Consider the following 13,289-nt stretch of genomic DNA (forward strand, 5'->3'; position numbering starts at 1 on the left):
ACATGTGAATTGACAGTTCGAGTAGTAAAATCTGCAAGCAAAACCGAAGGATACAGAATAAAGTAGGAAGGATTTCTCACGGAACAAGAACGGTTTCTGGTCCTAAAGAATGGTAAATAACGTCAGGAGCAGATGAGGCTGCTTCCTACACCGTTTTTTGGTGGAGGAGATGAGGAGCATTAAAAACACCCAGGAGAAAGAGGATAGAAGCCTTACCGCCGCGGTTCCTGCTTCAGAGTCCAAATAGTTGTCTCTCCTCTTCGCCTCAACTTGGCAAGCAGAACCAGCCAGGACCATAGCCATCAGGTTAACTGGGAGGCGTCAGCTCGGTGGTATTGTGTACTTAAAGCTAATTTAGCATAAGATGATTAGGGCCTAACTGTTTGAATATGTAGTGGTAATGGCTGATAATGATTATGAACTTAACCATTGGCAATGTGTATTGTTAATGAATGTCAATCAATTTAAGTATCGTTATGAAGTTTGCTACTGGCCTCATTAATCAGGTTTCCAAATCTTCCCTGCGTGGCTACCTGAAGCTTAGCTGTGTTAAGCAATAACTGCTTATCCGGACAGGGACAAATGAAGCATCTCCGTGGACTTTTCTGTTCAAAGCCTAGAATTAGGTTTTGCGTAATTGAAAAACGACAGGAATTGCAGGCCAGGGATGTGATTACCTGCTTTGAGGCAAAGAAATCATGCACGACTTCGTCAGAACCCAATGCCAATGTATGCATGCTTTTTTGCGTGAATCTAGCTAGGAATCTGTAATGTGCTTACTCTAACTAATTTATGTTCTGTAAACTCTGCGTGGAGTCACTTGCTTTTGAGCCTTTCTATCCTGTGATACTAAGTCACAACAGCTTACTATATATTCTTGCTTTTCCTGTTTGCAGTACAAGCTCCAAGTTCACATCAAAGTAAAGATGAAAAAAACTCTTAGATTGTCAACATTTTTAAAAGAAACCAATCTCTCGTCCCAAATGCACGTTTCCATATCATCAATATGTGTGATGACTAGCCTGTATTTTATTCAGTTTTATACAGTGATGTTAATTTTAGTCTCTGCTGCCAGAGTTGTTCTGTGGAAACTACTGTGTAGTATGTTAAATGTAAGGTTTTCCTTTTTCTTCATGTCCCTCCCTTCGTGAGAACTGATGTCCTTTGTGCTTGACCCTTATATCTTTTGGTGTCTGAAAAAGGTTGGGGTTTTTTTGTTTTCTGAGAAGGAAAGAGAAAGGCAGAGCGCAAATACTAGAACTTTCACAGAAAGAAAATCAGTTACTGCTTTCCTCTTAGCATAAAATAGCTGCAGTAAGATCTGCAGATTTTTCCCTGCCCCTTCCCCTGCGCTGGGGGGGGGGGAGTGGGGAGAAAGGCAAGTTATCACTTTGATAAGCTTTCCAGAAATCTGAAATCCACAGGAAAATAAGTGTTTCTGTAAACAGACCTCAGAGAAATATTAATTAAAATAGGTTACATAGCTAATATGACATTGGTCTTGATTCAGGGTGGGGAAGGCTTTGTGAATACAGTTTAGACTTTTTTAATGTGTCTTGTAGCTATGCTAATTCCACCCTTTGTCTACCGAAATACTTACTGTGCTTGAGTAGCATGAAAATTGTGTGAGAAGTTTTTAAAAGAACCAATTCAAATGTGTGTTTTGTCTTCAGCTGGGGAGAGACAGTCCCATAAAATCCAGTTCATTGGAGTGCGTAGTGTAGCATCACCTGTGTAGTCCGGAAAATGTTTATTGTCTTGAATGGAGGTACTAATAACTACATTGATGACATGAGAATAAGTGAGAGAGGCTCTGGCAAAATTTAGAATTCTAATATGACTGTTGTAAAGGGGGGTGGGGGGGTGGGGGGAAGCGGCTGACATGCAGACGGCTTGTTTGTGTGGGGCTGTTGAGGTGTCCTGGTTTTTGACCCTGTTGTTGCCCTGTGACTTCTATGCAGCTATACTTAAAAAAATCTACTCTTCGTACTGGAATTGGTGGTGGGGGAAATCTCTACCCACGAGAGAAATGAGCTATGAGTGTAAATGGGCTTTCTAGTATAACCCTTCGGTGTGTGAGGAACTTGAGCCGGCAGTGCCGCACGTTGGGCACCAGCGTGTACATACAGCTGTACGTATCTTTGGTTCTGGGTGATGATGTTAGGCTCTTGGGAGACCTCAGTTTATGTATGGCATTTGCATAGCCCAGATAGCCTGAATTAAGCATTTCAATTTTTAATCATGAAACTCTACAAGTAGCTTGTTTCTAGAGTATGGTGTTGTCTGGGAGCGTTGTGGCATAAATATAACCATGATGGTCAGAGGAATAGAGATGAGCGTGACCTTGCTGGACACCCTTACAGAAGTTTTCTCGTGAAATGTATTTTTAGACACTGCTGTCAGTAATGAAGGGCTCACATGTACAGGAGTATAACTTAACATTTGGTTTTAAGTACATATTTCTGTGCTAATACGATGTCTCCTTGTCTTCATATATATCTATAGATACCTATATAGTATATGTTTGTGTATATATGTGTGTATGTATGATTATGCAGTGGGTGGATTAGGATGAGGCATAGGTATGTCCAAGCAAATACAAAAGTGATGCTTGGACTCCAGATTTTGTTAAAGCTGAACTAGAGCTGCGTGTGGATATGTATTTGGCCACACAAATGTATTGAGTCTATGTTGGGTTTTTTTCTTCCTTTCAGTCATACGCTGAATTCTTTCCACTTTAAAGGAAAAAAACCCTCCAACGCTACAGAACATTTAGTGCATGTTTTCAGTTCATCTTTACTGTAGCTATTTAAAGTGGGTTAGTCAACTTTGTCTCCTGATTATTATTTGTTTTTGTAATTTCTAGATGGTGCCAATCAAGATGAACAGAATGGCTTCCTTCAACAAGAAAACAGAACATTCATTTTTTAGGATTATGTCTACAACATGAAGCATTTAACAGTAGCTGTCTTTGAGAACATTCATCTATGACCTGAAATGTCCTGATCCTGGGGAAAAATGATATTCCATTAATTAAGTCTATAATTTTTAAATGCATTGTTATGACTAATCATATTTGCTTATGCACAACACAGATACAGAATTGATAAACCAGACTTTATTTTAACACATACGCACATTTGTGTTTGTGCATTCAGTATACAAGATACATCATTTTAATCAAATTTTAAATAATCTCTTAAATTATCTATATTTATTAATAAATGAAGACTTGGCAAGAAGAATTTGTCATCCATGGACGAGAGTAAAGCAGATTCCCCCAGAATGGATGGTAGTTTTGTATTGGGTAAAATCAATAACTTAAAAGCAGAGCCAGAGGAAGACGGCATTAACTGCACTCTAGAAAGAATGGATATAAAGACGGAACAAGATGATTTCAAACATGCGGACAGCAGTGATGAACAGGAAGACAAAGAAAAGAACTTCATTACGAACAACGCTGGCAAATATTTATCTACAGAAAACGAAGATGATTATGGATCTCTTTTTTCTCAGTATAGTAGTACGCTGTATGATGTAGCAATGGAAGCTGTGACACAGAGCCTCCTTTCTAGCAGAAACATAAGCTCCAGAAAAAAGTCACCTGCTTGGAACCATTTTTTTATATCTCCGAGAGATAGCACTAAAGCAATATGTATGTACTGTATGAAAGAATTCAGCAGGGGTAAAAATGAAAAGGACCTGAGTACAAGTTGTCTCATGAGACATGTGAGGAGAGCCCATCCTACTGTACTAATTCAAGAAAATGGAAGTATGCCAGGTATATCCTCCTTTTCTTCACCTACGTTGTTACTGCCACCTCAGCCCGCAGATGTTGGAGATCTGAGTTCCATGTTATCCCCCATAAAACTAGTCAAGAAAATGGCTTCTAAAATACCATCTCCAGATCGAATAATTGAAGAATCTGTTTCTATTGTTTCTACTGAAGAAATATCAGATCTTTCGGTTTCTGAAAAGTGCAACAAAGAAGAAGTCATTGTTGGGTCGTCTCCGCAGCTACCCAACAACCAGTATGATGACACTGTAGAGAATGTAGCAGAAAAAACTGTCGTAATTCCAAAGAGCACATCAGGTTCCAGAAGGAGATCTGCTGTCTGGAAGCACTTTTATTTGTCACCTCTAGATAATTCTAAAGCTGTTTGCATCCACTGCATGAATGAGTTCAGCAGAGGAAAAAACGGAAAAGACCTGGGAACGAGTTGTTTAATAAGACACATGTGGAGAGCCCATCGTTCCATTGTCCTGCAAGAGAATGGGGGTGGTACCAGCATACCACCTCTCTACACTGCACCTCCAACTCTGTTGCCTTCTTTACTGCCCTCGGATAGCGATCTGAATTCTATGTCGTCCTCTCCTGGAAAACTAATGAAAGAATCAGCTTCTGTTTCTTCTTCTCCAGACAGAATCTCTGAGGAGATCCATACTAATCTCTCTTCTGGAGATGCTCTAGTGGAAGACTCAATGCTGTCGTCGTCTGAAGATATAGGCGAAGTCTCCTTTGTTTCGTCTCCTGAGAAACAGTGCGAGGGATTAGGTCCGCTAATATTTGAACCTACGGCTGTGTTTCAGCAAAATAAAAGGATTATGAAAAGACTTAAATCAGAAGTTTGGCACCACTTTTCACTGTCGCCTGCAGACAGCCTAAAAGCAGTATGTAGGTACTGCAGTTGTATGATAAGTCGTGGCAAGAAAGGAGATGTGGGCACAAGCTGTTTGATGAGACATCTATACAGACGCCATCCTGATGTTATCGGAAACCAAAAGAGCTTTCTTGACGTGAGTTTGGCGAATTCTCCTTATGCCACTTTGGCTTCTGCAGAATGTTCATCCTCAAAATTGACTGACTTGCCTACAATGGTTACACATGATAATCAAATAATATTTCCTGTTAATAGTAAGAAGACCTCAAAACTGTGGAATCACTTTTCGATTTGTTCTGCAGACTCGACAAAAGTAGTATGTATGCACTGTGGACGTACAATAAGTAGGGGGAAAAAGCCAACAAATCTGGGCACAAGTTGCCTTCTAAGACATCTGCAGCGGTTCCATAACAACGTATTGAAAACAGATGTCTCTGAGCCAGTATTATCCTCATCTACGGATAATCACATGCCACTGAGCACAGAATTAATAGGATCCTCAAATTTTGATGAAACCAATGACAAGTTTTGTGACTCTCACCCAGTTGCCAAAAAAATCACACGTCTTGTAGCCGAAATGATTGCACTTGACCTTCAGCCATATTCTTTTGTAGACAACATTGGCTTTAACAGGCTGCTTGAATATCTGCAACCTCAATATTCTTTACCTTCTCCATCTTACTTTTCTAGGACAGCAATTCCAGATATGTATGATAATGTAAAACAAATAATTATTTCACATCTTAAAGAAGCTGAAAGTGGAGTGATCCATTTTACATCTGGAATATGGATGAGCAACCAAACACGAGAATATCTAACCCTGACGGCTCACTGGGTAACATTTGAGTCTTCATTTCGACCACAGTGTGAGGATTACCATTGTTCAGCACTGTTAAATGTATCACAGATTGATTGCGACTACAACGGCATCAGTATTCAAAAGCAGTTAGAGTACTGGTGGGAAACATGGATTACTTCTGTTGGCCTTCAGATTGGGATTACCGTTACTGATAATCAGAGTATAGAGAAAACTTTAAATGAAGGTGATCATTCAAGTGTACAATGTTTTAGTCACACTGTTAACGTCATTGTAAATGAGGCTATTAAAAGCCAGAGAATGGTTCAGAATTTGCTTAGTATTGCAAGAAAGATCTGTGAACGCGTCCATCGCTCAGCAAAAGCAAAAGAGAAGTTGGCTGAGTTGCAAAAAGAGTATGAGTTGCCTCAGCACCAGCTAATACAAGATGTTCCATCAAAGTGGAATACATCGTTTCATATGCTTGAACGTCTTATTGAACAGAAAAGAGCCATCGATGAAATGTCGATAGAGTGCAGCTTTCGGGAGCTAATAAGTTGTGACCAGTGGGAAGTCATGCAGTCGGTGTGTCATGCTCTCAAACCTTTTGAAGCCGCAAGCAGGGAGATGAGTACACACATGTCTACTCTAAGCCAAGTGATTCCAATGATCCATATACTTAATAGGAAAATAGAAATGCTATTTGAGGAAACAATGGGCATAGATACTATGCTGAAATCTTTGAAAGAAGCTATGGTGAGTAGATTGTCCTCCACGCTTCATGATCCAAGGTACATTTTTGCTACGCTTCTGGATCCCCGATACAAAACATCCTTATTTACAGAAGAGGAGGCTGAACAATATAAACAAGACTTAATCAGGGAGCTGGAAATAATGAGTTCTACCTCACATGATGATAAACCTGTTTCCAATGGCTGTGATGCAGGTTCACCATCTACAAATTCATATGGGGAAGATAATCTCTGGTCACTCATGGGTGACATGAAGAAAACAAAAGACCTGAAAGAGAGAGCAAAGTTACCGGAGGAAATGGTGCTTTCTTACCTGGAGGAAGAAGTGCTTGAGCATAACTGTGATCCTCTAACTTACTGGAACTTTAAGAAGTCATCTTGGCCAGTACTGTCAAAATTGGCTGTCAGGTTCTTGGGTTGTCCACCAAGCATTGTTCCTTCAGAGAGATTGTTCAATACATCCAATGAAAGCAACAACTTTAGTCAGTCAAGGTTAATGATTGAACACTTTGAAAAGCTTATCTTTTTGAAAGTGAATCTTCCTTTAATATACTTCCAGTATTGAAACTAATGAACAAACTGCTAGACTAAATCTATTGTTGCTCACTGGATATTAACTATCTATAACTCGGATTTTTAAATTGCTCCAGTAGGGGCCATGTATGACATCTAATCAGTGACTATAATTCCAAATTTTAGTTTCAATTTTTTCAGCTTTCAATATGTCTACATGTGCCTTATTCATAGTACTTCAGGCCAGATATTGTATATATGTTTTTTAAAACTTCACGCTAGAGATAGCCTGTCTTGTCAAATTATACAAAATTATGTAGGTTTTAATCCATAATTGTAAATGAACTTTAAAAAAGCTCAGTCATTTGTTTTAATAGAATGGCAAAAAAAAAAAAAAAAAAGATGTAAACAGTTCTATTCTGTAGTTTTTTATTCAATGACTATGTAAAAACCATAAACCAGGTACTGTATTTTAGTTGAACATTGCTTTAATTGCAACAAAACAGCTTTTGTAGTTGTCAAAAGAAAGCTGTACGCGGAAGATGGGGTTCCAGCCGTCTTTTTATCATGTGGTGTTTTTAACTGCAAGCCCTAAAGTACTTAAAGGATTAAGAAGAGTTATCAAGGAAGATGTGTTTACAGGAGACTATTGACTTAGTATCTGAAAATAAATCTTAAATTTGAGATGATATGGAATGTCAGTTACACAGCAATCGGTAGCAAAACCTCCCATTCTGGGTTCTCCTGTTCAGGTTTTACATTTTAACTAAACTACAGAAATATTCTGGGTATTTATAAAAGCTCTTTGGAAGTCTTATCAAAGTTTGTGAATTAATGCTTGTTATTTAATGCCATGTACAAAAAAAGGCAAGAAACTTACCACAAAGATTTTAATGTCATTCTAAAGCCTTTTCTAATCTTTAGTGCATCAAAACTATAAGGTTCCCTATTGTAAAAACTGAGCCCTTACTCATAACGTAATTTCAATTGTGTAGAACAGCCTGTCTTTAAAGCTCCTAGTACAGAAATAACTGATCTTCTGATTTTTCAGTAATAGCCTTATGGATATGGTGCACTGCTTAGAATTTTATGTAGTAGGGTTGATTCTTAACTGTTGGTGTCCATCAGGCAAATGGGATATAGAGCCTTCAAAACTTCAAAGAAGATGGAAATAAATAGCCAGGATTTTTATTTGAAAGGAATGTTCTCCATGTTTTAACTCTGGAAAGGTTAATTTTCTCATTTCAGTTTTCATTGGATACTTTTTGGGAAACAAGTCATCATTTGCCTATGACCCTTTAGAAAAGTTGTAGCTTTGTTAAAATACTGTACCTATGCCTAATCTAATTTTGCATTTACTATGTTTTAGTGTATTTATAAATGGTGAACTCAGTTTCTGAAATTAAACATTTTATTTGCAATTTTCTAGTGGTAGTCAACACTGCCTTTTATTTTCAGATGGATTTAAGACAACCATTAAATAAAAAATAATTGATACAATTGTAATCATAAATATACCACAGAACGTGCTATGTGAAAAGATTGATTTTCTGTTTAGCTCTTTGGACTTAAGCCTGGATTCTAGTTCTTTTCATTTCACTCAAGCTATTCAACCTCAGGAAAATTTGTTGAATTCTTTCACAGGTGGCTTTAGCTTCCATGTGCCATTTCTCTGAACATTTTATTGTTTCAGGTATTTTATTTGTTATTCCACTAGTTATGTTTACACCTGTATTATTTAAGTAAATTATTATACAGTGTACTTGGGGTTAAAACTAATGCTGCATTTTGCCTCTAGTATTTTGAAAGGTAACCTTTAATTCCATCAACATCATGCTAGTCAGCAATTCTTTGTTCTTCTAGGGTTAAATGAGACTGGCACGTGTTTTGCAGTAATAAAACAATTTGTTCTAGTTTATGTATAGTTGGAAGTAGGCGAGTTTGAAGCAGCTTATTGGGAAACATGTTTAAATGGTTACTGGTTAATTATTATCTCAATTTTTCCCTACATTTTAAATGTGAATATAACCTTCACCTTTGTAAAGGAGCTGTTTAATCTTTCCAAACCAGTAGAGGGGGAGGTAGAAGATGAAGACAATTTTTTCTTCTTCTCCCCCCCCCCCCCCCCCTTTTTAAGCAAGTCATATAATTTTCACTTAAGGCTTGAATGTAAATACAGCCTTCAGCTTAAAGCGATGTAGGGCTACGTGATACTAGGAGGAGTGCTGCCAGTGAACAGGTTTTCCTGAAAATCCCAGTCCTCTGGAAACAAGCACCTGGACTCCTCTGAAGACAGTCTTTACTGTAGCTCCTGTGTAACTCTCGTGTGGAAAGTTGAAGCAATGGCATTTTGTAGCCCCCAGCTTGCATCTTAGTTATAGGGATAGTTAATTGTATACTCGTGCTTTCTGTCAAAACTTTTCCTGGGAGCATGAGAACTCGTCACTTTTTTAAAGTAAAAGTTTATCGGTTAGTCTGGTTTGTTTGTACCTGCCATTTCCTTTGTTTTGAAGGGCTCAGAGCTGAAGACCACAACTGTTTCAGTGTCAGCTTGGTTATAATAGGCTTGTGTTACAATTTTTTTAAAGATATGCAGGCCCAAAGGGCCTTAAAATAAACCCACGTAATTAATTCTTAAAAACTGAAATAAAAATAGAAGAGACTGAAAGCACAAAGTTGCTATTTTTCGGTTTAAGCCTTGATCCATCTATGGGAGTTACAGGAGCATCTCCATCTTCGGTTCAGGCACTGCTGCTGCCCTTGGGAGAAGAATGACTTCCAAAGAAGGGCTGGAAGCTTTCACTGAAGTATTGAGGTAAGTGACTGCGTGGGTATGCTTTGTGTTGGGTTTACTTTATTATTTTTAATATAAATTCTTAGTGATTGCTAGAACTTTAGATTTTTCCAACCCTTCTCTTATTTCTCATGTATAGGAAACTCCCGTTTGTACATTACGCTCTCTCAGACAGCAATAAAGCACAAGCCGTGAGCAGTGTGGGAGTTTTTTATCAAGCTCAGTTTGTGCTGCACCAGGCCCTGTAGCAGCAGACAGTTCCCTAATGCATAATGATACCATGAACCTGCAACAATTGTATTTATTTACACAGTATTTCAGTACCTTAGCAACTTTAGAAATAAATTTAGTAGGCAGACTTTTTTTTTTTTTCCCCCTCAGCATAAAAAGTAAAGCGTAGATGGTACTAAAGAATATACTTCATGGCATCGTAAGAATCTTGCAGCTTTTGCTGAAGAGTAGGCAGGTGTAGCATCTAATTACACGCTGCAGCAAGAAATATTTTGTAGTACTAAAGGTAGGAAGGGGAAGAAGAAGAGATCCTCAACAGCCTTTTCACAGAATTCAAGTCTTGCGAAGGATCTATAATGGAAAGTATGTATTGAGACCTATATTACGCTCCAGAAACCTGTGATGATGCTCCCCCCACACTGCCCCTTTCCACTTGGCCTCTTTCCCTACTCACCAAGTAAAAATGAAGGAAACCGTTTGACTGCAGAATTTGGCCAGTGAGCATTTACCGGGAATACTCACAGCTTCTCCTTGCTCCCCAAGAGTAGCTTCTGAATTCACAAAGAACCGAAATCTCAGTCTAGAGCAGTTTACATTCCGGCATAAGGATGGGAATGATTAAATGTAGATATAGATGACAAGCTCAAAGTAGATGTTCACAGTTGTTGAGTTGTGTGTCCCTCAAAGTAGTGTTTTTTCCACTGCTAACAAGCTGACATTTAGGTATCTCCAAACACAGGGAAAATAAACATATAATTAGCAAATAACACTAATTACAGACTATTTAGATTTTATAAACTAAGCATTTTAGTCTTCCACAAATACATTTGTTCTTTGCCTTATTCTCTGACAGGAAAGTGATTCTTCACCTTCTCGGTTTCCTTGCAAACCTGACCCCAGAGCAGTTCATTTCATACAGCGAGCGTGCCAGCCAGAAACAGAAACCGCAGCCGTGTCCCCAGCTTGGGTATCCGCGTGTGTTCCAAGGGCTGGGTTGATGCTTAAGCAGCCCCTGCCTCTTTTTCTTCTCCCCGCTGTATGAACCACTTACTGCTTCCCATTTATCCATTTAAATGAGCAGTTATAAAGGAAAAGATTGACTCCGTGTCAGGTATAATTCCTACCTTATACTTGACGTATCTGGACACAAGTCGAGCCTTGGTACAGAACCAAGGGCAGCTGCAGCTGAAATAAAGCAGAATTGGTGAGACTGGCCATGACAGTAACATGTAGAATTTCAGAAGTAGCACTGGCTGTCCTTGCTGTAATAAACAAAGGTCTGAAATGAACAACCAAAAGGAGTTGTAGTTGCTCACGTTTATCTGAAGAGCTGATCTAAAATGGGTAGTTACATACAAAACAGATCAGTAATATTTAGGAATCGCACATACTTAAAAAACTGAAGAAAACCTTCATGGAGGTATTCTTTGTCATTTAACTTCAGGAATGTTTGCGAACACCCTTTTAATCTACTGTGTCGTATGTTAAGCAGAGAGCGGTACATGTCATTTAAGACAAAGCTGAGACACGGTAACCAGCTAACTGAGAAGGCTGCGGCTGAACAGTCGTGCTTAGCCTGTGATAAACTCGGCTTGTGGTTTGGCTCTTTTGCAAATAGAAAGTGAAGTCGTTTGTACAAGAAGGATCCTTCAGACGCTGAAGATGCAAGGAAAGCTCTCAGGGCTGGGAGTATTTAAGCACGAGCACAGGGATCAAAGTGAGGAAAGCAACACTATACTATGTGCGATTTCTGTTATGTACGAAAACGTGCTCTCAGATGCAAGGGAAACGCATGCTTCTGCGCTGAAACTGAGATACAGCAAAGAAGCACTTAAATCTTTTCTCACTTTTCAAGCTCCTTGGCCTTACGGAAAGAAGTCGAAGTATTCAGGAACACAGAAGTGGTGCTAGAACAGCGGTAACTGCAGTAGGAGGCAGCACAAACTGAATCTTCACCCGAATGTGGAGCCTGCCTCACCAAGGGGCTGTGTGAAATGGCCAGGGAGTTGAGGGGAAAGGGCTGTGATCAGCATTTCAAAACGTGTTACGCAGTTGCATCGTGTCGAGGTTGTGTTCTGATGGCTGAAGTGAAACAGACAGCAAAGGGAAGAACCGGGCACACATTCTGGCTTTTCTTGGTGTTAACACGTAAATACATTTTATGTTGGATCCAACACAGCCGTTCCCCAGGTTGCCTCACCACAGATTTGCTCTTGGGAGAGAAGACCCGCAGCAAGTACTGAGAGCAGGTGTAAGGTAAATACATGGTCTGGTATTTTTTCCTAGCTCTGAATGCTCTGTTGGAGACTTTCTGAATGCAAAGCTGTTCCTTGATCTTTGGTTCTTTTGGTTCTTGATGGGACAGTGGTCTGTTTAACTCTGTTTTGAAGCAGCTTTCACTTTCAGCATCCAAAAACGTCCTCCATCAGCAAGTTCCGCAAGTTTTTTCATGCAATTACTTTATCCAGTTTTACAACACAGAGTATCCTAAATCTCAGGCTGTAAGACGATGACTATTCACCATCTCTGGCTGAAATGACAGGGTGACATATTTGTGTCCAAAAAATTTGTTAGCCTTGCTCTTTACAGGAACAAACACTGCTTGTAAGAAATTAAGTCAAACTTCAAAAGGCAATCCATGATGCTATGCAATGTGTCACCTTGGGCAGTTTAACAACACATCCTAAAATTAATCTCATTTTACAGCAGCCCTGTACATGTGAAATGCATTTTATTTACAACTGTATTCTGTTTTATGTTACATTATGACATTTATTTATAGATGGGCGGCGCTATCTGTTTTTTTGCTTTATTCAGGTTAATTCGATCCCCAGTTACTTGAATACACTCACCCTATTTCTGCTTTTATTAAGAAAATCTGTACTCAAGTTAGGGTTGTCTGTAATCAGTCAAGACAAGAGGAATTTTTCCTTTGAGAACTTGAATAGTCATGAGAGTCAGTTTTCAGAGCATCTGTCTTACCTGCACCACTCATGTAGTAGCTTGAGGCCTCCCTCTGCTCCCCAAACACAGAATTTGTAATACCCCACCTCAAGTTCGTAGAAGATGTGAGGAAGGGACGACTTTAATGCACTGTTATACCTAAGGGAACTTAAACCTTCGTGTTCTTTCTTCCATGGAAGAACAGTGAATATTAATCTATATTAACAGAGAAAATAAGGTCTGTGTTTCTTGTGGAGCTCAAGCAAGGCAATAGAGGACTTGGAGATGAGAAGATGCAGTTAAGAGAAAGGAGAGGTGGCTTTAGTTTCTATTCCAAGGACTTTTTGTTTATTGAAAGCAGCCTTTGGGGAAAAACTACAGTAATCATCTCAGTTTCACAGCTGCCCCTTCTTATTCTGGGTGTGGGCTACCACAATATTCATGGCCTGAGGCAGGGAGGGGGTTACCCCCGCTGCCACAGAAGTCACAGCCAGTGGTGCCGTGGTGCCACATGCACTGTGTGGTTCATGATCTTTGTCTGCAAACCCAACCAGGCTGCAGATCTTCGCACTTTTCAAGAACCCGTATGCAGAGCAAGA

At 39.3% G+C, this 13,289-nt stretch overlaps 1 protein-coding gene across 1 annotated transcript; it reads left to right on the top strand.

Annotated features, from left to right (window-relative positions):
• Window positions 1–2,866: 2,866 nt before the first annotated feature.
• Window positions 2,867–8,150, top strand: ZBED4 (zinc finger BED-type containing 4). The gene has a single exon (XM_056339979.1). The coding sequence runs from the start codon at window positions 3,256–3,258 to the stop codon at window positions 6,772–6,774; it is 3,519 nt and encodes a 1,172-aa protein (XP_056195954.1). The 5' UTR covers window positions 2,867–3,255; the 3' UTR covers window positions 6,775–8,150.
• The last annotated feature ends 5,139 nt before the right edge of the window (window positions 8,151–13,289 follow it).

The sequence above is a fragment of the Falco biarmicus genome, chromosome 5, assembly GCF_023638135.1.
Source record: "Falco biarmicus isolate bFalBia1 chromosome 5, bFalBia1.pri, whole genome shotgun sequence".
Classification (NCBI taxonomy): domain Eukaryota; kingdom Metazoa; phylum Chordata; class Aves; order Falconiformes; family Falconidae; genus Falco; species Falco biarmicus.

Bases quoted from the DNA above. Each gene is read 5' to 3' on its own strand.
- ZBED4 (XM_056339979.1), top strand. From the start codon at position 3,256: ATGGACGAGAGTAAAGCAGATTCCCCCAGAATGGATGGTAGTTTTGTA.